General features: G+C 36.2%; 1 protein-coding gene across 2 annotated transcripts in view; it reads left to right on the top strand.

The window, feature by feature from the left end:
- The window catches only part of LOC150082796 (FH1/FH2 domain-containing protein 3-like), a 763,267-nt gene extending 747,110 nt beyond the window's left edge, over window positions 1-16,157 (top strand). For both annotated transcript variants that reach the window (XM_090377607.1, XM_090377606.1), the window contains exon 26: window positions 15,525-16,157. In XM_090377607.1, the coding sequence (XP_090233733.1) occupies window positions 15,525-15,580 (56 nt within the window). In that variant the 3' untranslated portion in view covers window positions 15,581-16,157. The remainder of the gene's footprint in view (window positions 1-15,524) is intronic.
- The last annotated feature ends 7,340 nt before the right edge of the window (window positions 16,158-23,497 follow it).

Raw genomic sequence — 23,497 nt, 5'->3', positions numbered from 1 at the left:
AAAGGCTTTTGATACTGTTGCACATAGAAGACTGCTGCACAAATTGGAGCACTGTGGCATTGGAGGCAAATTGCTGCTATAGATAAAGGGATGGTTGATGGGGAGAAGACAGAGAGTGGTAATCAATGGACACTGCTCATTGTGGACTAATGTTATCAGTGGAGTCCCTCAGGGTTCAGTGTTGGGTCCATTATTGTTTTCTGTATTTATAAATAATATGGTATATTAAATGATGGTATATCAAGCTTATTGTCCAAGTTTGCAGACGATACAAAAGTTGGCAGGGTTGTTAAGGACACTACTGACACAATGCTGCTGCAACATGATCTGGAGAGGTTGAGCAGATGGGCTGAGAGGTAGTAAATGAAGTTTAACATTGACAAATGTAAAGTACTACATATGGGAAGCAGTAACCCCAGAGTGACGTATCAACTCTGTGGTACTACACTGACAGTGGTAGAGAATGAAAGGGACTTGGGGGTGGTTGTGCAGGCAGATATGAAGTTCTCTGAGCAGTGCAGACAGGCTGCAAGAGTAACTCATGGAGTATTGTCAATGATATACAGGAATTTTTCTAGCAGGGATAAGGAGGTGATTATTCCCTTGTATAAGGCAATGGTCAGGCCACACCTTGAGTACCGTATACAGGTGTGGAGGCCTCATTTCAAGAAGGATGTAGAGCTGCTGGAACGAGTACAGAGAAGGGCAACAAGGTTAGTGAATGGAACAAAGGGTTGCTCTTACGAAGAAAGGCTTAAATTTTGCAAATTACAGTGTCTGGAGACTAGGCACCGGCGAGGTGATCTGATAGAGGTGTATAAAGCCTTGAATGGTTTGAGCATGCGCAATGCTGATGGGATTCTTCCTCTAGCTCAGAATAATCACCTGAGAGGGCATAAATTCAAATTGAGGAAAGGCAGATGTAGGACAGATGTCCGGAAATTTGCCTTTAACCAGCAGGTAGTTGGTTGGTGGAACAGACTTCCATCCCTTGTTGTGGAAGTTGATAGCCTAAATAAATTTAAGGCTCAGCTGGAGAGCTATTTTGAATGAACGGAGGGGGTGAAGTGGAAGTTTTTTTTTTTTTTTTTTCTTTTCTGGCTGATGCTGCATAAGCTTGCTTTCTTGCATCACATGCCTCTACTAATGCTAACTTCATACAGCAAGTCTCCATATCCTGATGGCATTTTTTCAAATGTTTTTAAAGCCTGCACCTCAGAACAACATAGGAATTTTCCCATACAGTAAATTCCAAAGAGGGGAGGAGGGGAAAATAAATCTCAACAGTCCAGTCATTTTGTAGCCTTTAATGATGAGCAATAGGATGATACCCTTCATTAAATAATGAATTAAGTACAGTAGAGCATAGATAATTCAAACTAATTTGGACTGGGGGGGGGGGATAGTTTGAACTTATCAAAAATACCATTCTTGAGACTGAAAAAAAGGTTTAGTAAGTTTAGAAATAAATCACTAAGTTGAACTTGCATATTTTTATTCATGGGTAACAAAACAAATGGAACTTTTAGCCACAATAACACATGTATAGGCTTTAACGAAAATAATTACTTATTTTTTGCTGTGCCATTTTCGAACTTCGTTTGTTTGCTCTCTCTTTTCAGCAAGGGTAGATGAGTTGGACAGCATTCAGTTTGTTGCTTAACTTTTCTCCTAAACTTTTTGATGACTCCCTGTTTATTGGTTGGAGGAGTGTGGCTAGGTTTGATGGAAGAAACATGACCTTTAATCCATCGTCTATTTTGTTAAATGTTTCCACTGAATTTTCCCTAGACAATGTGATGGCACATTGTCTAGGGAAAATATACCAAGCCATTGCAGTCTCAAGAGTGGCGAATGCCTCAGCATGCATAGGCAGAGTGTTGATATCATTTTCTTTGTCATCTGCTTTGTCTGTATCATTTTCAGGAGCCCCAGTTTCTTTTACATTCACAATTTCGTTTTCATTTAAAACAGAAAACCCTGAAGCATCAGTATCATTTTCCATCCACCCCCTTGCATCACCTTCATCGCAATCTTCAAACCCAAGGATTGACTGAAACAAATTGATCATCTCATTCAATATTTGTCCCTCATCTCCTTCAGGTTGATTTTGCTCATCTCCTGCGGTTTCTTCTGCAATAGGCCACAATTTTTTCCAGGCATTTTTTAAATGCTGTGCAGTGAGTGATTCCCATGCTTTAGCTAACATGTAGCAGCTGTCCATGAGACAGCTTTTTCAAAAAAAGCTACGATTCTTTCTTTGTTGCTTTCTGATAAAAGTAAATGATGCAAGACTTGTTTTTTGTAGATTCTCCTCGACTTTTTGATGACTTCCTGGTCCACTGGTTGGAGGAGTGTGGCTAAGTTTGATGGAAGAAACATGACCTTTAATCCATCGTCTATTTTGTTAAATGTTTCCCTGGACAATGTGCCATCACAATATGATGGCACATTGTCTAGGGAAACATTTAACAAAATAATAATAATTAATAAGAGAAAAGGAAATAGACAACCTATGCATTTCTCTCTTCCTGAAGGTAATTATCTAGCTGACCTTTGAATTTCCCCAAACTGTCAGCCTCTACCACCCATGTAGGTAACTTATTCTAGTAATTATAACTCGCTGGCTAAAATAAAACTTCCTGCAATCCAGTCTAAACATCTCCACCTTGTTCTAGAATCATTTATAACCATGAAAATTTCATCCTCATTCATTTTGCTTATGCCTCTCAGAGCCTTAAACACCTCAATAAGGAAGATCCTAGGTGGGAAGGAGCAGGTGGGAAGGAGCAGCAGTGCGTAGCACACACTTCTTGATTAGACCGGGGTTCAAGCTCGTCACCACCAAATACGGAGGATGCGGAAAGGTTGGGGAATGACCACCGCATATCCCAGAGCAATATGGCCTTAGTTGCTAATGCTCCTAAAAAAACAAATAACAAACAAACAACAAACAGGAAGATCCTGCTTATTTTGCCTTCTCGTTCATGTTCACGACACTTCTTGAATTTCGGAATAAAATTGTTGGTAAACTATATCAGATTACAAAGTGTGTGAAATATCAGATTACAAAGTGTTATGTTTAGTTAGTACTGTATGTATATTAATTAAGCTATGTACATAAGCATAAATTTAATTTTATTTTGCTAGCTTGTGGATAATATTCTTCCAATTTTCATATATCATTTAATTTTGTTAATTGGTAAGGTAATAAAAGTGTATTTTTTATCTTAATATTTATAGCCCCTGGATAATATTCCTCCAATTTTTGCTTATTAGAATTGCTATTTAATAGAATCAAAATTCAATTTGCAATAACCGGTGCTTACTGTAAATATTTTTATGGCACAAGTATAAAAAAAAATTAATAATAAATGCTGGCTCGTTCGGATTGATATTTGGGTTTTTGGTGCTCTACTGTAATGAAGAAAAGCCATAATTTCCAGAACCAATGATATCTTGAATTCTTCTTCCATCTGATTAATAATTGCCATTATGAATTTTGTTAGTGTCAACACATTTGCTGCTCAAACGCACTGCAATTTTTGTGCTTCAATGCAAATATGCATCCATGAATTGTAATCAGTAAAAGAAAAGTGCATGAACAACTGAATGATATTGGCCCACTGATTGAGCCATGGGCTACTTGCATTATGGCTGGGATTTTGCATAGTGTCAATCGCACTCTCTAGAGAAGTCTATGTAAGCTGTATACTTGGTTCACAGTTTCATATGATCTTTGCTTATGTTAAAGTTATTTTATCTAGTTTTAGCATTAGCATTAGTAGAGGCATTTGATGCAAGAAAGCAAGCTTATGCAGCATCAGCCAAAAAAAAGAAAAAAAAAAAAACCCCACTTCCACTTCACCCCTCTGTTCGTTCAAAATACCTGTCCAGCCGAGCCTTAAACTTATTTAGGCTATCAACCTCCACCACAAGGGATGGAAGTCTGTTCCACCAACCAACCACCCGCTGGCTAAAGGCAAATTTCCGCAGTCTATCCTACATCTGTCTTTCCTCAATTTGAATTTATGCCCTCTCAGGTGATTTTTCTGAGCTTGAGGAAGAATCCCATCAGCATTGAGCATGCTTAAACCATTCAAGGCTTTATACACCTCTATCAGATCACCTCGCTGGTGCCTAGTCTCCAGACACTGTAATTTGCAAAACTTAAGCCTTTCTTCGTAAGAGCACCCCTTTGTTCCATTCACTAATCTTGTTGCCCTTCTCTGTACTCGTTCCAGCAGCTCTACATCCTTCCTGAAATGAGGCCTCCAGACCTCTATACAGTACTCTAGGTGTGGCCTGACCATTGCCTTATACAATGGAATAATCACCTCCTTATCCCTGCTAGAAAAATTCCTGTATATCATTGACAATACTCCATGAGCTACTCTTGCAGCCCGTCTGCACTGCTCAGAGAACTTCATATCTGCCTGCACAACCACCCCCAAGTCCCTTTCATTCTCTACCACTGTCAGTGTAGTACCACAGAGTTGATACGTTGCTCTGGGGTTGCTGTTTCCCATGTGTAGTACTTTACATTTGTCAATGTTAAACTTCATTTGCCACCTCTCAGCCCATCTGCTCAACCTTTCCAGATCCTGTTGCAGCAGCATAGTGTCAGTAGTGTCCTTGACAACCCTGCCAACCTTTGTATCGTCTGCAAACTTGGACATTAAGCTTGATATACCATCATCAATATCATTTATAAATACAGAAAACAATAATGGACCCAACACTGAGCCCTGAGGGACTCCACTAATAACATTAGTCCACGATGAGCAGTGTCCATTGATTACCACTCTCTGTCTTCTCCCCCTCAACCACCCCTTTATCCATAGCAGCAATTTGCCTCCAATGTCACACTGCTCCAATTTGTGTAGCAGTCTTCCATGTGCAACAGTATCAAAAGCCTTTCTAAGATCCAAGTATATAATATCAAAGTTATTCCCTGCATCCAGTTCTTTTGTGACTGCATCATAGTATCCAATCAAGTTGGTCAGGCAAGACTTCCCCTTAACAAAACCATGCTGTGTCTGAGCTATAACTGAAGTCTTGTCTAAGTGATCCTGCAGTGCTTCTTTAACCAGTGCCTCCATTAATTTTCCTGGAACAGAAGTTAAGCTTACAGGTCTATAATTACTTGTGTCAGCCTTTGATCCTCCTTTGTGAATTGGGGTCACATTTGCACATTTCCAGTCTATGGGTACCTCCCCTGAGTCCAAGGAAGCTCTCATAATTATGGCTAAGGGTTTGCTTACTTCCTTTGCTGCCTCCTTTAATATAACTGGATAGATCCCATCCACCCCGGGTGCCTTTCTTGTGTTTATCTTCAACAGTTTCTCCTCCACTTTACTCCCAGTTATTTCAAGATTCTGCAGCTTACTGCTAGAGTTGAATACACCTCTGGCATTCCCCTTGCTGAATAACTCCTCATGTGTGAATGTCGATGCAAAATATTCATTTAGTTTGTTAGCTACCTGAGCAGGATCATCAACAGTTGACCCATCAATATCAAGTGGACCAATCTGATTCATCCCCTTCCTTCTAGAGTTTACATAAGTAAAGAACTCTTTGCTGTTTTTCTTTGCATCCCTTGCCAAGGATTTCTCGTAATCTGCCTTCGCCTGCCTAACCTCCTTTGTAACTTGGAGTAACTTTAGTAAAGGTAAAATTTTTTGAAGATTATGCTTGCTGAATTTTAATTGTTTAGTTTGTGAAAAGCAAAATATCATCCTTAATGTGTGACTACTGATAAAATTTTGTGTAAAAAATGTTTTCCTGTAAAATTTTAGCTTAAAGAGTTATTATAATGGATCTGCAGCCTGGGACATCAGGACTGAAAAGAAACAGGGATGAACAGCATGTTGAAGCTGATAGCATTGATCAGCTCTTTAAATATGTCATCTGATACAGAAATAGAATTCTGTTTATGTTAGAACTCCACAAACAACAGATGCTGGCATTACTTGGAGTGTTAGTTCTTCACAGATGAAATACATTTACTAAAACGCACTGTCTACTTCTTGTTCCAGCATCCCGCAGAAGTGCTCCAAGGCACAAATAAAGCAGGCTCGCAAATATAAGCAGCAGCAGTGAACATGTTAATCCATTGGGATTCGTCTGTGGCCAAAGTCCATGGAAAAGTTTAAAAAAACTTAATTTGTTACTTTCGATATTTCAAAGGTATTTGATCAGATTTGGAATAAAAACTTAAGTAAACTCTCACTGGACGGTTTATCTCCTGATTTTTGCAATTCAATGGCCATTTTCCTCTCTTACTGTTTACTGCTTGTGATACTAGATATTATTAAATATTTCAAACATATCTGATGTTTGGGATAAAGGCCCAAGCAAACTCTCATCACTTGTAATGACAAATAGATGGAACTCTATTTTTGAAGAACTCAGCCAGTGCTGGAATAACTCAAAATTCTATTCATTTTATCACTTACCTACTTTGTATATATGTCAGTTACATTCACTGGCTGGATAACAGAAGGACCTTGCCTGTTTTGAGTTTATAATTTGCAGATTTGGTTATTAGCAGAGAAGTTTTTGTGTCATACTTTGCTCATTACAGACTTGTGACTGATCGTGTTATTTTCCCTAAAGTGGGCATTGTTAGTAGTGGGCATGCCACTATTTTATAATTAATTATTTTTTTTTTGTGTATTGTAAAATATATATTGTTTTATTTTATTTCTTCTCTGTGTGCCATCTCCTAACAGAGGTCGGCAACCACCACCTGGCTCTGAACAGCTGCTCAGTGTTCAGTCCTGTCCAATTCTTAATGTTATCAAGCCACAATGTACATCTTCTCCCTTCCATTCTCTTCTCAATAATTAGCCATGGAATTGCATATTTGATGTTCTTCATCAGGTGTCCAAGATATGCCATTTTATTTTATTTACTTATTTTTAAACTACACATTGTATAAAAAGAAATTAATGAAATTTTGAAACGTTATCTATTGACTTTGAATAGAACACATATATAGATTCCATAAAACAACAGCAGAAATTTCAGGGGTTTAAAGTGTATTTATATATATATATAAATAAATAAATAAATACTACTGTAAGAGTATAATTGGTACTATATAGGTACTCAACGGCATTAATCTGATCTGATATACCTTTTACATCTATTCCAATAATTCATAATAGATTAAATAAATACAATAAACCCCCGCTATTCGCGGTTTCGCGTATTCGCTGTCGCTGATTTAATATAAAATGAAACCTAAAAAAAATGTGAATTTTAAAACTGTGAACATTTTCTGCCATAAAAAAACATGGGTGTGGCTAAAATCATCTTTCCCAGTCAAAACAATGGTCAGTGGGTGGGGGGGAGGGGTGACAAAATCGCGAGCGTGGATGTTTCTCCCTAATCCTTGTTCAGTATGTGTTATACGCTTGTCATGGAAGGTTTTGCTGTTTGCTTTTAATTTATATACTTAAAAATTTATAAATTGATATGCTTACAAAAGTGAAAAATCTACTGTTTTGCAGTGTGTTAGTGAAAACAGACTTTTTCGAGTGTGTTAACAGAAGAAAGTGACTTTATTGTGGACAAGTTCTTTTCTAACCCCTACAAAAATATGGCTACGAATAACAAGGGAAATGTGAAAAGATCAAAGAAGGTGATGAAATTAGCGAATAAAATTGAGTTATTAGACAAAATTTCTAATGGTGAAAGTGTCTCCTTAGTGGCAAAACATTATAAAATCAATGAGTCAACGGTACGATCAATCAAAAAATCGGAAGAAAAAATCCGCCGTAGTGTCTGAAAACGCGCTAATTGCTTCAAAAATTTGCTCTGTAACTCGTGATGTTAAATTAGAAAAAATGGAAAAGGCTTTAAATCTGTGGATAGAAGACCGAACTCAAAATAAAATTCCGTTAAATTCCTCATCATTCGTGAAAAGGCAAAACTCCTTTAGCGAAACTGGTGATAGCACTGGTGGGATAGTTTTTTAGCTAGCAAAGGCGCTGGTTTGAAAGATTTGTTTCAAATTTCTAATAAATATTACATTTAATATTAAATTGTTTCTTATTTTCATTTCGATTTTTCACTATGTACTGTCTGTGTACATAGTCATATTATGAAGGTACATATAATACATACATAGACAAAATTTTAGACTAGTTTTTCTTATATATTTCATACTTTGGAATGGAACCCCTTTATTACTATGGGAGCCATAACTCAGTATTCGCGACATTTCTCAAGAACGTAACCCCCCGCGAATAGTGGGGGTTTGCTGTACATACATACATATAATATATATGTACGAGGTGCTACCCAAATGTTCCTGAAATTTAAATGTTGCATGAGGACTATGCCTAGTATGGACTGGTGGCACTATGTAACACTGCATGCATCCTTTGTGAATCAGTGTGGCACATGGCGTCAGGCTGGATAGAGTCATTGAATATTTATGTGCAGTTCTTTGGTGGTGTATTTCACATAGTTTGCAATTGTTGTGGCAGCTGATGTCAGAGAGCAACGTGCTTGCATCAAGTTTTGTTTCCTTTTTAACGATACACCAGCAGAAACCCATACGAAGTTGAAACAAGCTTTTGGTGACAATGCTTTAGGCCAGACACAGACCTACTACTGGTTTAACCATTTTAAAAACAGTCGAATGTTGGTTGATGACGATGATCGCTCTGGGCATCCATCATTGAGCACCACCTCATAAAATGGGCAAAAGTTCCAGTGGCAATCTGTGAAGGCCACAGGCAGACATTTGGAGCATTGTAGGACTATCATACGGCACGTGTCAGCGGATTTTGTCATGAGAAGGATTGCTGGCAAGTCTGTACCACAGTTACTGAGTGAAGATCAAAAGCAGCATCACATGGAAGTTAGCAGAGATCTTCAAGAATGGGCCAGGAGTGATCAAAACTTCCTTTCTACGGTTGTCACTGGTGATGAGAGTTGGGTATATGGGTATGACCCAGAAACCAAGCAACAATCATTCCAGTGGAAGAGCCCATCTTTGCACCAATGGAAGAAAGCCCGACAAGTGAGGAGCAATGTGAAGTCCATGCTGATCTGCTTTTTGGACATTGACTGGATTATCCAGACTTCGTCCTCCTGGTCAGACCATCAACACAAAGTTCTACTGCAGTGTCCTGAAGCAGTTAAGGGAAGCCATCATGAGGAAACGTCCAGAGAAGTGGCACACAAAGAACTGAGTCCATCATGACAATGTGCTTCTCACACATCTCTCGCTGTGACACAATTTTTGGCATCCTAACACCAACATGACAATCATCCTCTGTCCCCTGCGACTTCTTCCTCTTCCCAAGAATGAAAATCAAGATGAAGGGTCGAAGATTTGACAGCATAGAGTATATCCAAACCAAATCGCAGGCAGTGCTGAACACTATGATGAAGAAAGACTTTCAGGACGCATTCAAATCATGGGAGAAGCTCTGGGATTTGGTGTTTATGCTCTCAAGGGGACTACTTCGAAGGTGACGGTGGCAAATAAGACACAAGGAACTTTTGGGTGGCACTTTGTATGTGTATATATATATTTAATGATAAAAAAAACAATAAAGGGAGAGAAAAAGAGTATAAATAGTTAATAGATGGGAGAGAGAGATGGATTTAATATAATACATCTATATTTAATCAAGAAAGAATACAGTTATATATAATACATTTAATCAGAAGGGAAATTGCCGTAAACTTATAATCTGGGCATCATCCTCAGGTGTCAACCGCTGGAATTATAAGCAATAACAGCAATATTGTGTCTCAATTTCTGATGTAAAATACATGCCAACAAAGGTTACAGATGAAGCATAAGTAAATAAAATTTAGTTAAGATTTTTTTTTTAAATTAATAGAAACTAAAATAAACAGAAGTAGAAGAAGGGAAGGCTGATTTATGTGGACAGTAGGCATATAGTTTACAGTTGACATTATAGAGACAGTTTATGGAAGGAGAACAAGAACAGAACTTACCAAATTCGAAAAGGAGTGATGAATAACTAAAAACTAGAAACTTCGAAATATATAGTGTAAACTAGTGACATTTAACAAAAAAAAAAAAAAAAAACCTAGAAAAATATAAAACAAACTACTGATATCTAATGAAAAAAAAAAATTGCATACATTGTGTTGAAAACATCATACATAATAATATGTAGCCATACACTACCAATTGCATGCTACCTACAGAAATTATAAATCTAGATAATGAGAAGTGAGGATTGAAATTAGTAGAAATTCATTGCAAAGTTGAAATACAATTGGACAATAAAAATATATAGTGAAGATTTATAAATAAATCTGAACATGGTATAGTTAAAAAAATATTATATAAATTCATCTTATATACAAGATTACCTTCATTTTGATTCATTTTTGATTTGAACTGTTCTTTTAATAGATACAAATTTTGAAAAAAAAAATAAATATGGGCTGTGGTAAGACTTGTTTAATCATGCATGTTAGAGTGCATGTGATAGTTTGTGACAGCATAGTGAATTTTCTACCTTTTGAAGAAGTTTGGGTTCAAATCCTGTCAAACACTGGATGAATTCTGAAAAGATTAGCATTAAGTCAATCAAGTCAGTTAGCATTAAGATCAGTTAACAGCCATGATTTTTTAATCAAGGCTGTTAACTGATTTTAGGTGAAGGGAATATAGCTCCTTCCCTCTGTGGATTATTTGAGGTAGCCCATACATTTGTATGTACTAAATATATGAGATAAAGAACATATATATTATCCATAAAAATGTTGTACACTATGACCAAAGTAGTTGATGCACCAAAGAACTTCCAAACAACTACAACAATGAATGCACTTTTTTTAGTATTTTTTTGCCATTATACCTTAAAGCAAAAAGTACTAAATGTCATTTTTATCCTTTTGAGATACATTGATATTATGCTAAAATGTGTCCATAAAGTATTTCAACATTGTCCATAATAATTATTTTTAGAGGTTGCAGCTCTGGTTCGCAAGGCTGATTTTGTACAGAGTGAAAACCCTACTCCTTCTACCTAATTTCAGCTAACTCAATCCCAGTCTGATTGAAGAGGCCTTTATAAATTCCTCCAGTTCACGATAGGACTTTAATTCTGACCTCTGTAAATGAATGACAGCATAATAATAAAACTACTATATTGTCACAGAATTTGTACAGACATAATACATTGTACAGATTGTACAAATTAGCATGCCATAGAAACTGCATACTGACAGAAATTGTTGATGTACCAAAAATGCCTGAAACAACCATATAAAAAACAATATAAAATATAATTTCAGTTAAAAAGGCATACTTTAAAAAGGTATGACTCTTGCCAAACTTCCATTAATATTAGGGAGGGAAAAAAAGCAATAAAAAAATTTGAAATATTAATGCAAACTCTCCAATCTGTATTTCATAAAATCAGTAGCTATAGAATATGTAGGACATGTTAATCTAAAATATCTTGTGAGCAACCTAACCCTAATTTCCCCATAACTCTTTAAAACTTGCCAGTTACGGATTGGCTAGTCACTTAATTTGTAACGAACTTAAGAACAAAACAACCACAATTGAAGAGGTCCAGTTGTGTATTACATTCAGTTTCTGGTTTGACTAATTAGTTAATTTAGCCCTAATCTATAGTGTTTTATGGTATTTTTTTTTTTTTTTTTTTAACGTAAAAAAAATCCTGATGCAGCTATACTCATCTTTGGCAATGCTTAGATTTCCAGGCAGGAACACATTTCTTTACTTAAATTAATTGGGGTAGAGAGCCACAGTGGAGTACAAAAAAACAGGGGGGGGGAGAGGTATACATCATGTGTATGATGCATGGGAGGGAACAAAGGACTCTTAACTAAACCAGAAGACACTAAAATCTAATAGGAAAGTAAAGTGCTATCACAGTACAACAGTGAAACCAAAGAAAATACAAAATAGCATAAAAGTAAATAACATGTTGGAATCAACTAAAATAAGAAATTAAATAAGAAAAAAGGTAAAGATAAAAAAATTAAATTACAATTCAGTCAAACTGGAGATAGAAAACCTTAGAAATTGTAATGACAGCAAACATGAAAAAAATTATATTCATCCTTAATTTTGATTCCTTTATATTTTGAATCGGTCAATTCAGTTATTTATTTCTTTTTTCTAATTGGTTAAAATTGTCACTTTCACTTTACTTGCATCCTATACTTCTAATAAAAATGAAGAGAATGGAAAACAGCTGTCTGTTAAACCCTTTTTTTATTATAGTATTAGTAACGGCCGCATGGTGCAAGAAAGCCTATGGCTTATGCTGCACCAGCCAAAAAAAAATCAGAACAAAACAATGATAAAAACAAAAAAAAAATAAAATAAAATAAATAACTAAATAATAATAATTAATAAAAAAAAAAGGAAATTAAACCTATCATCCTATGCGCTTCCCTTACCCGAAAGTACTATCCAGATGACCTTTGAATTTCCCCAAACTGTCGGCCTCTACCACCCATGAAGGCAACTTATTCCAGTAATTTATAACTCGCTGGCTAAAATAAAACTTCCTGCAGTCCAATCTAAACATTTCCCCCGTAACTTGAATTTATGTCCCCTAGTTCTAGCATCATTTATAATCTTGAAAATTTTGTCCTTATTCATTTTACTGATGCCTCTTAGAGCCTTAAACACCTCAATCAAATCTCCTCTAAGGTGTCTAGTTTCCAAACTCTGCAACCCACATATCGAAGTCTTTCTTCATAAGGACGCCCTTTGCCGATCTCACCAGGCGAGTTACCCGTCTTGCACCCTTTCAAGAAGCTCGATGTCTTTCTTTAGGTGTGGTCTCCATACTTGAACACAGTATTCCAAGTGTGGTCTAACATAAGCCTTATATAATGGGATTATCACATCCCTATCTCTACTTGCAAAAGTTCGATAGATCGTCGATAGGACACCATGGGCCTTCCTTGCAACCTGTTTACAATGCTCAGAGAATTTCATGTCTGACCGTATCGTAACACCCAAGTCCCTTTCCTCCAGTACTGGGTTTAGTTGAACTCCACCAAGTGAATGAGTTTTTTTGGATTACTGTTTCCCAGGTGTAATACCTTACACTTTGTTGGATTAAAGCACAGCTGCCATTTTTCTGACCATTCCTGAAGTCTATCTAGGTCTCTCTGAAGAAGCTCAGCTTGACAGTGATCATTAACTACTCTACCAATTTTAACATCATCTGCAAATTTAGACATCACGACCTCTATCCCTTCATCAATGTCGTTTATGAAAATTAAAAACAACAGTGGTCCTAATCCTTGGGAACCCCACTTCTTACATCAACCCAATCTGAGGAATAGCCATTTATTATCACAACCCTCTGCCTCCTGCCCTGAAGCATCCTTCTATCCATCTAAGGATTTTCCCAGTGATTCCAACCTGTTCCAGCTTATAAAGCAACCACTCATGTGGGACTGAGTCAAAAGCTTTGCTGAAATCTAAATAAACAATGTCGAAATTATTCCCTAAATCCAGCTCGTGAGTGACCCTTTCGAAATAGCGAACCAGATTTGTTAAACATGATTTTCCCTTTACAAAACCATGCTGAGTATCCTTGAGAATTTCAATTCGATCCAAATAATCCTGATTCCACCCTTGATCATTGCCTCCATGATTTTCCCTACTACTGAAGTCAGACTGACAGGTCGATAATTTCCAACTTCACTTTTAGAGCCACCCTTATGTATGGGAGATACATTTGCACTTTTCCCATCCAAGGGAATCTCCCCAGAGTCTAGTGATGCTCGCATAATTTGCCTCAATGGTTCAATGCACTCGCTTGCCGCCTCTCTAAGATTATAGGGTATATTCCATCAACTCCAGGAGCCTTACATTATTATTATATATTATTATATATAATATATTATTATATATATATTTTTTAAGGCATCTAAGCTAGAAATTATGATTATCTGGCAAGATTGAGGTCAGGTATAGTTTGGCTGGCTTCTGGGTGGATTAAATGAAAGAGAGACTCCTGGAATTGCATGCCCTGCCGTACAGATTTAGAAAATGCTCAGACATTTGCCTCATCATGCAACAAAGTAAGACACACCCTAGTTGCAGCATTCTGCTGGTTGTTGGCTAAACTAATCTGTCACAGTCTCTCATGAGACTAATAGAATTCTTAAAGGCTTCTTTGATTGGTGGAGAGAGAAAATAAAAATGAAATATGAACTCCTTACTTCTAATTTATACACAAGGTTCAGGTCACTCAACATGCAAATAGGTCTATGAACACTCATTTGTACAGACATGTACACACACAGAATGTACTCAAGAGGCTACTTGGGGCACTATTCTCAAAGGGTAGTATTTCATACAAGTTCTGTTTTTACAAATAAACAGAAATCCACTTCAGGAGGTTGTCATCTAGCATCTTTCATGGATGTTAAAAACTTAACTTCTGGCCAGTACCTGCATATGAATTCAGCACACTATGACCTGGGTACTTTGTGCACCAAGGAAGTACCACAACAACCACCAGGTCAAAAATAGGTGTATTAACTAATAAAGTACTTTGCCGCTTTATTTTCTTGTGATTAAAATCCAGGTATCCAATCTGATGTCAGTTGATTGTTCCTAAGCTTTATTCCTCAAGATATGCAATTACATCTCTTTTACAATTTGCTCTGGCTTATTTTTTTCTGATAAATGGTTTGATATGTTGAATTTTATAGCACATATGTATAGATACACATAAAAAATTAAAACATTACTAAAATCAGGTTTAATGATTTTATTCACTTATCATTTTCATAAATATATATATATATATATATATATATATATATATATAAAATATATATATTTCAAATAATGTTTAAAAGTATGTCACAAAAATCTTCCAGTATCTGCTGCCATGTCTTATCTGTATTTCTAAGTAATTGTAGACACTATAATGGATGGCAGCAAGAAAATTGATTTTAAAAATCATGGAAGGAGATCATTGCCTGTCAGCCATTGTTGTGTGATTTGATTTACAAAAGCTAAAATCTTTGGAATTTATATCCAAATTAGAATAGATATAGAAGAGAGTATTACATCACAAACAAGTAATAACAAATGATGGGTTTTCTAGGATTTTTTTTTATTCTTTAGTTAATTTTTGTGATTTTTGCAATTTTTTAAAAATTCTGGTTTGACTTTTAAAAAATTTCATTCTGATGTTGGGCAACTAAGCCAAAATAAGAACAAATTAATGTATATAGTTTCATTTTTACAAATTTATTTTCAAACTTTATCAAAAAATTTGAAAATAAACTCACTATTTAGGGCACACACAATGCTTATAAACTCACTCCTTAAAAATAAAAAGCTGTAATATATGACTCTAACCTTTTTAATTAGTAAAAATGACTTTGAAAGAGTTAGCAGTAAATTTTTTTAAGTAAGGACACTTAAATAGAATAAATTTATTATTTTGAAATTAAATTTTTCTGTGTTCTTAAGAAATCTCTGATTCAAATTTCTTTATTTTCAGTACGTAGGACATTGAAGAGCGGTTTAGACCTTTCAGAAGAGGAACAACGAAATTAGCTGCAATGTCTACTTGAACATAATTATCCATCTATCACGGACTATCCATAACTTATAACTCTAACCAAGAGTACTTGTGTGGAGTTAGTTAAATAAACATTTGCAGTTACCCAAAGTACAGAACTGTGACTGGCCATGTTACTGCATTTCATCTTTCTGCATAATCACCTGCATAACATTTCAGTCAGGCTTCATGGAACTTTTACTGTGATTGGACTAGCTTTCCAGGAAGCCATTCAGAGCATCAAAGATTTATGAACTGAAGAAAATTCTGCTGTATATAGATCAACTCTACAGATGCTTCCTTTTGAGCTTCTGTTACAAGCTATATCAGTGTGGGTCTGCTGTGCAGGACTTGTATGGAGTGGGAAATATCTTTTCACTAAAATAGTACAGTATTGTTGAGAGTATCTATTTACTTCTTGGAGTTAATAGGTTGTAATTATACAGAAGAATAGGAAAATGAGGTATGAAGTTCAGATCAACAATTCTTGACTATGACACAGGAACGTGTGAGAGAGAGAGAGAGAGAGAGAGAGAGAGAGAGAGAGAGAGAGAGAGAGAGAGAGAGAGAGAGAGAGAGAGAGAGAGAGAGAGAGAGTGCACGTGCACAAGCATAGGGGAAGAGAGAGAGAGAGAAGAGACATAAAAAGACAGACAAAAGGGGAGCAGGTACATCCTAAAGTGTCTGTCTCCATAGTCAACTTGCCTTTTATTGGATGACCTGGTGAAGAAGACTGACGATTGCATGTGCTTGATTTGCACATGCATAGTCCTCATGTTTTTTTACATTGTTATTGTTGTTACCATGTGCTCATCATTGGTAAAACAGATAGTGGATGCATTTTAACTATTAAAGTATGGAATATAAACTGTTTACACTTTCTGTTTATCAGAAATTTCAAAAAGATTATTGTGATAAGAGATATTATTTTACAATGTCTCATTATGTACATGAATAAAACCATTTTGAGTTCTTTATTTCTTATACAAGAGTACCTTTCATATTCAGTTTTCTAAAGTTATCAGTTTTAAAGGGCAGATTAACAAAGCAATTCTGTTTTGAAAACAGATAAATGGTATAGCTGGAGCTGTGCTGATTTATTTGGATGTAAATAGTCTACTCGTGTCAAGTTAAGCCAAGGTATGTTATAAGCATTAATAAGTTTATATGTACTTTCAATTTAAGAAAAGGTCAGCCCTAATATTCATGTCATTGTTTATGTTTAGTGTAAGTTATTGAAACAATGTGGTAATAACATAATTTCTTTAATTAGTAGGAACAAAGAACTTTATTTTTTCTTTCTGGCATTTTCATCCCAGACCACAGAAGGCTATGATGAGAATGTTTACAAATTCTATTATTTTCTCTTCTGTTGTATTCTACTTGTACAACAAAAAGGGCATAATGTGTATTAGCTTAAATTTTGAAATACAGTTTTATTGTAATTCAGCTTAGACTTTTTAGAAACTTTTATAAGGTACTGTACTAAATTGTTCCTTTTACCTTGTCACAATTCTTGCTTAGAAGCATTCCTCTCCATGGTAAACGTTTAGGTGAGTTTATTACAAATAGTCTGCCAAGATGAATATCCTGTATTAGTATACTACCTAACTGTATAAAATTATTTAAGTGTTCTGAGGAATTATATACTGAAGAGAAGAAACTCTTGTGCATTAAGTTGTGTATATACTGTGCCATGTAGAAAGTTATTTAATGCAGAGAGTTTAGTATTTTATACAAAAAGCCTTTCTATACTCTTATATCTTTATAAGGAATTTTATACTGAGAAGATAACCACAGAAGTTAAAACAGTGCTCACCCTTTTAAAATTGCCCACTTACTCCATAATATTCACTACTTTTGTATTGTTCAGCAACCCTCTTGCCTTACTACTACTACCAAAACCATTGTTTGCTCTATTTTATTAAGCATTATATGAGAGTGCCTTTTAGGTGAACTTAGCGGAATCAGTTTTAGTTGCATAATTTTGCATTTTGTCAGGATAGATACATTGAGTAAAATTAAAAAGTTTAAAATAAATTTTTTCTATATTGATTTCAATGTGGAAAGATAAATTAGTTGCATGTAACTTTTTATTCTATATAAAACAGATAAACAGTTTACAAATTCCATCGGGGGCTTTTTATATTTGCTTGTTGGTCACCAATATAAAATTAAGTATAATAAATTTAAATTATCACACAAAATAAACTGAAAAGAAACAAGTGGTATAGTGTAAACTTGCATACATTTCTAAAATTTTGTTTTTATTTAAACTTTCAAAAACATTTTCATTGCTACTATAGCATCCAATGTCTGTTTTACCATATTTTGTTTAGTGTGTAAATTTTTTACTGGATGCATTCACCAAAGTATTCCAGATAAATAAAATGTTTATATTAAATATTGTTTACTGTTGGTGTGATATTTTTATAAACATACACAACAAAGTAATACCTACAAAGTAATTGCAGAACTTGATTCCCTAACAAAAAAAAAAAAAAAAAAACTTTTACTTCTTAGAAGACACTTTAAATAAATTAATCTAAAAAGTAAGCTGCATGATACTGCAGTCCAAGAAAATCCAGACAACAGAACTCGATAAAAAGGGGGATGACAGTTTACGTAGTCCATAATGTAAGTGAAAAGGAACTGGGCTACCAAGCACGGAAGGTGTAACATGCTCAAGAATTGTTTGTGGAGGTAAGAGATACACATAATTTGCTAAACATGTTACCAGAGAAAGAGAATTGCCGTTATCTGTTCAACAACACCCTTTGTTTAGGCAAAGCAGTGTTTCAAATTGGAGGATTTGTCAATTGCTACAACTCTTATTATTGAGTAGATTATGTGGCAAGCCATATCACAGTTGGAAAATGTTGAAGAACTTCTTTTCATGCAATAAAATCAGTGGATTGTGTACAATTTTGATTGTAGAGGTGCCTATATAATTCAGGAAGATATACTGAAATCTAATGAAATCTAATCGGCCGTCAGTAAAATGGCATTAAATACACAAATCAATGCACAAAGGTGCCTATATATACATTGAAATAGCTTTGCATTAAGAGCATCTATGTTGTACATGATTGTGTTACAACATGGCTTGGATGTGTCATGGAATAGATGCCATGAGGTGCTGAAATGGACATATGCCATGACATGTTAAGGCCACTGTAGGTCTGCAAACAAGGTAAACCATACCAACCACATTGCATTCTACAATTGTTCAGTAGTTTTTGACTATTTAATTATACTAGATCCAGGTGCCAAATAGACCATTCCAATGTCCCACACATGCTCAATTTGCTCGTGCTGAGTCGAGTGTAGTGGTCATGAGAAGATGGAAAACTCACCAGAATGCTCATCAAACCAGGCCAACACCATTGCAGAAATGTGGTATGAAACAGTGTCTTATTGAAAAATGCCTTTGTTGTTCCAGAAAGGCTGTCACCATAAATGGGTGCATATGATGGGTACATCAGAAATGGACAAATCTTTCTGGAGATTTGTCCATTTGGACATGATTGTATGAAATACTAGGGTATTTCATATAAACATGTCCGAGATTATAATGCTGCCCTTGCAAGACTGTGTAAACCTCATACAGAAGGGACCAAGAGCCTTGTGTTGAGTATACTGCGCCATTCATCCACATGATGCAGTAGTAAATCTGCATCATGTGGACTCGTTCACTGGACCAGACAGTCCTTTTCCCACCATTCACTAATGGCAGCACTCGTGTGGGACAACAGCTGCAAAAGTCCAAATGTGCTAGTATCTGATGCATAGTCCACGATGAAGTTGGTAATGTCATCCCATAGTCAATGGGACATGTACTGTCCCATTAATGAGCTGCTCTACTGTGGCACATCTGTTCCACTAGCCAGAACATTGAACCTCCTCTTGCCCCTTTGGTCAACTTGGGTTTTATCCTGGAATCTCATTTTTAAATCCAGAAAAACAGAAAAATCAATGAGAGAAACTGTAATTTATGGACATGATACATAAGGGTGGATGAGAGTTTCCTCAGGTAATGCTCATTGTGATATTTTTTTGTACTTTTATAGCTGAATCAAAATAAAAATAGGGAATTACTTGTCAGACATCCTGTGACCTCTTTCAATAGGGCATCAGTTGAGGAAACTAGGTGTCAGACTTATAGAAACCAGTATTTCTCTTTGTTTGATGAGTTTCTCATCAAAGCCAACGGGATGAAGGTCGCCATGGCCATGTTCCTCGCTGTTACATACATAAAACTTCTCCCTCACACACACACATACAAAATGGAAGATTATTTTGATCACTTCTTTTTTTTTTTGCCAAAAATTTGGTTTAAACGAATATACATTTTTTATGAGTAGTCAAGGAAAAAATAATGAATTCCTAATTCCAAGAAATTATATACACTGGTGTTCAAAGAAAGTGCATCAACTAGGAATTTCACATTTCTAGCCCTTTTCCGTGATGGTATGTTACATTAATGACTGGCATCATAAACAGAAATATAAACAACAGATATTTATTAATAGTTAAGGCAAATTAGCTAATATTTGACAGGTGCTCTCAAAATATTCCAAAATGAGCATTTGCAACCTTTATACAACATTTTTGGTAAACACGACAATTATGGTTGAAATGTTATCAGAATCCCCTCAATGCTTCATTTTAAATGGAAAACAAAATGAAAAGTTCACCAGGTGCAAACTAATATTTAGTTGAACTGCTTCTGGCCCTGATGACAACAGCACACTGTTGAGGCACTGACAAGATCAATTTCTGAAGATAATCAACTGATAGTTCATGGTTCCAAATATAAATTATGGCTTCCTGAAGTTCAAAAAGGGCCTTTGGTTTCTTTCTGGTAACTGCAGATTTCACACAATGCCAACAGTTTTCTACAGGATTCAAGTCCGGGCTGTTTCCTGGCCAGCTAAGAGTTGTAATGGACTGTTCTTCCAACCATTTTTTCACCTGTAACAAATGTTAGCAGACATTACTGTCGAACCTCTAATGCAGAAATGAAGCTAAAGTAACTACAGAAGTGACTACTTACACTTTTTGCCCGATGACAAGGAGCAGAGTCATCCTGAAAGATGCAGTTACTTCGCAGGTTGAAATGGTCTCTAACGGCTGGCAGCAATTTGCGTTTCAATATAGCCAGGTATCCATTGGCATTTACGGAACCTTTTATAAACTGCAGGTGACTTACTCTGCAATACGAAAGGCACCCCCATATCATTTGGCTGGTAGGGAATTTCACTGTAGACACCATACAGTCTGGATGGTATTCTTCACCACATCTACGGCGAATCTTTTTTTTTTTTTTTTTTTTTTTTTTTAATGAAAACCCCAAATACGAGAGGTATTAGAACCTACAGTACTTAGTATCATGCTTGGGAGGACGAAAGAATATATTTGTTGACATTAGACTTGAAGTTCTGTAGACTTAAGTTTTATGAAATACGTATGAAGGAAGGTTGTTCCAGAAAATGGCAGTTGAATGAATAAATGAGGAAAATGAAAAGTTGGTTCTGTGAATTTGAAGTTGAACAGTAAATTTATGTTGGCTGGTGACGGCACTTGTTTGGACTGTTTTGAAAGAGAAAGTGGGAATTATAGAAGCCAATTCAGAAGAACAGTGCCCATGGAAGTATCTGTAGAAAAGGCATGTAGCAGAAATAGTACGTCTATGAGCCAGTGAGTGGAGAGACTCTGTTAGACAGGAATCATTAATTAACTTAACTGCCCTCTTCTGAATGGAATCTAGAAGTCTGAGAGAGGTTTTGGGGGCACCGTCCCAGATGTGGGACCAGTATTCCATTGTAGGGTGAATGCAATTTTTACAGAGTGAACAACTGTTTGGAAGAAATGTAACGCGGAGAGCAAAAGAGAAAACCAATACATGTATTTGTATTAGTTTTCTCTTTTTGAAGGAAGCAATATTTGTAATGTGCTTGTGCCAAGAGAGATTAGAAGTCAGGGTAACCCCCAAAAGAGATATATCATCTTGCCTAGAAATTGGAGTGTACCAAAGATAAGTATAAGAGCAGAAGAATCCTTTTTTGCAAGATATAAGACAACACTGAGTTTTAGAAGGATTGAAATAAACTGTTGTCTTTCCCCCACTGGAGAATTATCTGGAGATCGACATTTAAGGAATTGGTAGTCATGGTACACTGTGATGAGTACAGAGCTCTGTAAAATGGCCAGATACAAGTATGGTGTTATGCCTACAAAGTATGTGTCTTGTTCTCTCGGCTTTGGAACGTGGACATGTGTATATGTAACGGGCAGCAGCTAGAACATCTGTTCAACTCTGCCTCGTGTCTCTGTGAAGAATGGTATCACTACAAATGGGCCAGATATGTGTGACGTAGGTTTGTGTGTATTATGTGTGTGTTCTATTGTTCTGTTCTGGCCTCTTGGCTACCCCTACAGCATCAGCCACCTGGACAGATGATTCTGGGTACTCGTCCACACCAAGGGAAGGTGGGCCAGTTCCAGTAGAGCACGTAATGTCTCAAATGAGACTCTGACCCATCTGATGTTGCCAAAAGCTGGGCTAGATTCCTCTGGGGGCCCTTCCAGAGGAAAAGAAAGGAGCAAGAAAGAGAAAAAAATAATAATAAAATAAAAATAAACACAACTCTTAGTGCTGGTTGAAATAAAAAAAAAAAAAAAAGACATGTTGGGATAAAAATAAATAAATAATACAAAAAAAAAAGAATAAAATAAAAAGGAATAATAAACAAATAGTAGAAAAAGAAAAGATTCTGGTGCCGGTAAAAAAAAAAAAAAAAAAAAAAAAGAGGGAGAGGAGTGACTGATGTTGGTTAGAAAAAAAAGTAGTCTTCAATAAGTACTCTTGTATCCAGAATAATTCAGATGTGGAACTGGTGACCTTTAGGATCAGTGCAATGACGATTCTTACGTACGTGAACCATAGAAGAAAATAAATCAAATTTTGATGCAATTATGCTGAATTCATGAGCAGCCCAGCACTGCGCAGAAATTTCTGAGTGTTCCCTGAAAGTACATGTTTTGTCATCCAGGACAGCAGAGAAGCAAACTATTGTCCCGCTTACACAGGTGTATTTGGTGGATTGTTTTGGTGCGCTACTCCGGCGTTGATTCTCTTTGCCTCCGAGCAAACACTTCGGAGGCAAAGTTCTGAAGAGCTGAGAGATGGTTCTTATTCTGCAGAAGCATTTCCTCCCACCCTGGAGAGAGGTCTGGAACGTCACTTCGGAGCTTCCTAAGATCGTCGTAGATTGCACAGTTAAAGAGCAGGTGACTCCAATCTTCTGTATTCCCGTAACTGCAGAGATCGGTGTGATGCAAGCGAAACTGATAGAGTTTTTGATTGAGAGAGCCATGTCCAGTTACCAGAAAGGAAGTTTCCATAGTTAAGGAGCACCAGGTTTTAACTGATTTAGAGAGTAAGAAGGTCACATCAGGGAGGAATTTTCTTGTGTCTCCAAGTGCGGTGGTGTCCCATCTGGTCTGCCAGATGCTAATTAGCTCGTTAAAGCATCTGGATTTCTCTTTTTTAGGATCTTCATTTAAATTTAGTTGGATACCAGGTAATTCTGAAGATATTTGTTTTTTGTGTCGAAAGCAGAGGCCACGATAGATGACAAATAGATCCAACGGAAGGGACCCCGGAATAACTTGCACTTTGGGATGAGCTGGAATGACGGATTTCAGCACAACACTCCCCCAATCGGCACCTGAATTTACCGATGCCGAAGAAAGTTAACTAAAATACCGCCTTCATATCATTAAAAACTGGTTGCGCTCCGTGAGAGCATAGTGGTTTCGCCACTTGTTACTCAGTTGGAGATGTCTGGCTTCGATTCCTGTCGACTTGAGGAATTTCTAAAGTCCTTTCAATCGAGGTTGTGGTTAAC

This window comes from Mastigoproctus giganteus, chromosome 7, assembly GCF_048544385.1.
Source record: "Mastigoproctus giganteus isolate SK-2022 chromosome 7, ASM4854438v1, whole genome shotgun sequence".
Taxonomy (NCBI): Eukaryota; Metazoa; Arthropoda; class Arachnida; order Uropygi; family Thelyphonidae; genus Mastigoproctus; species Mastigoproctus giganteus.
Note: the sequence above shows the minus strand (reverse complement) of the source record. Positions and strands in the feature narration are given on the sequence as shown.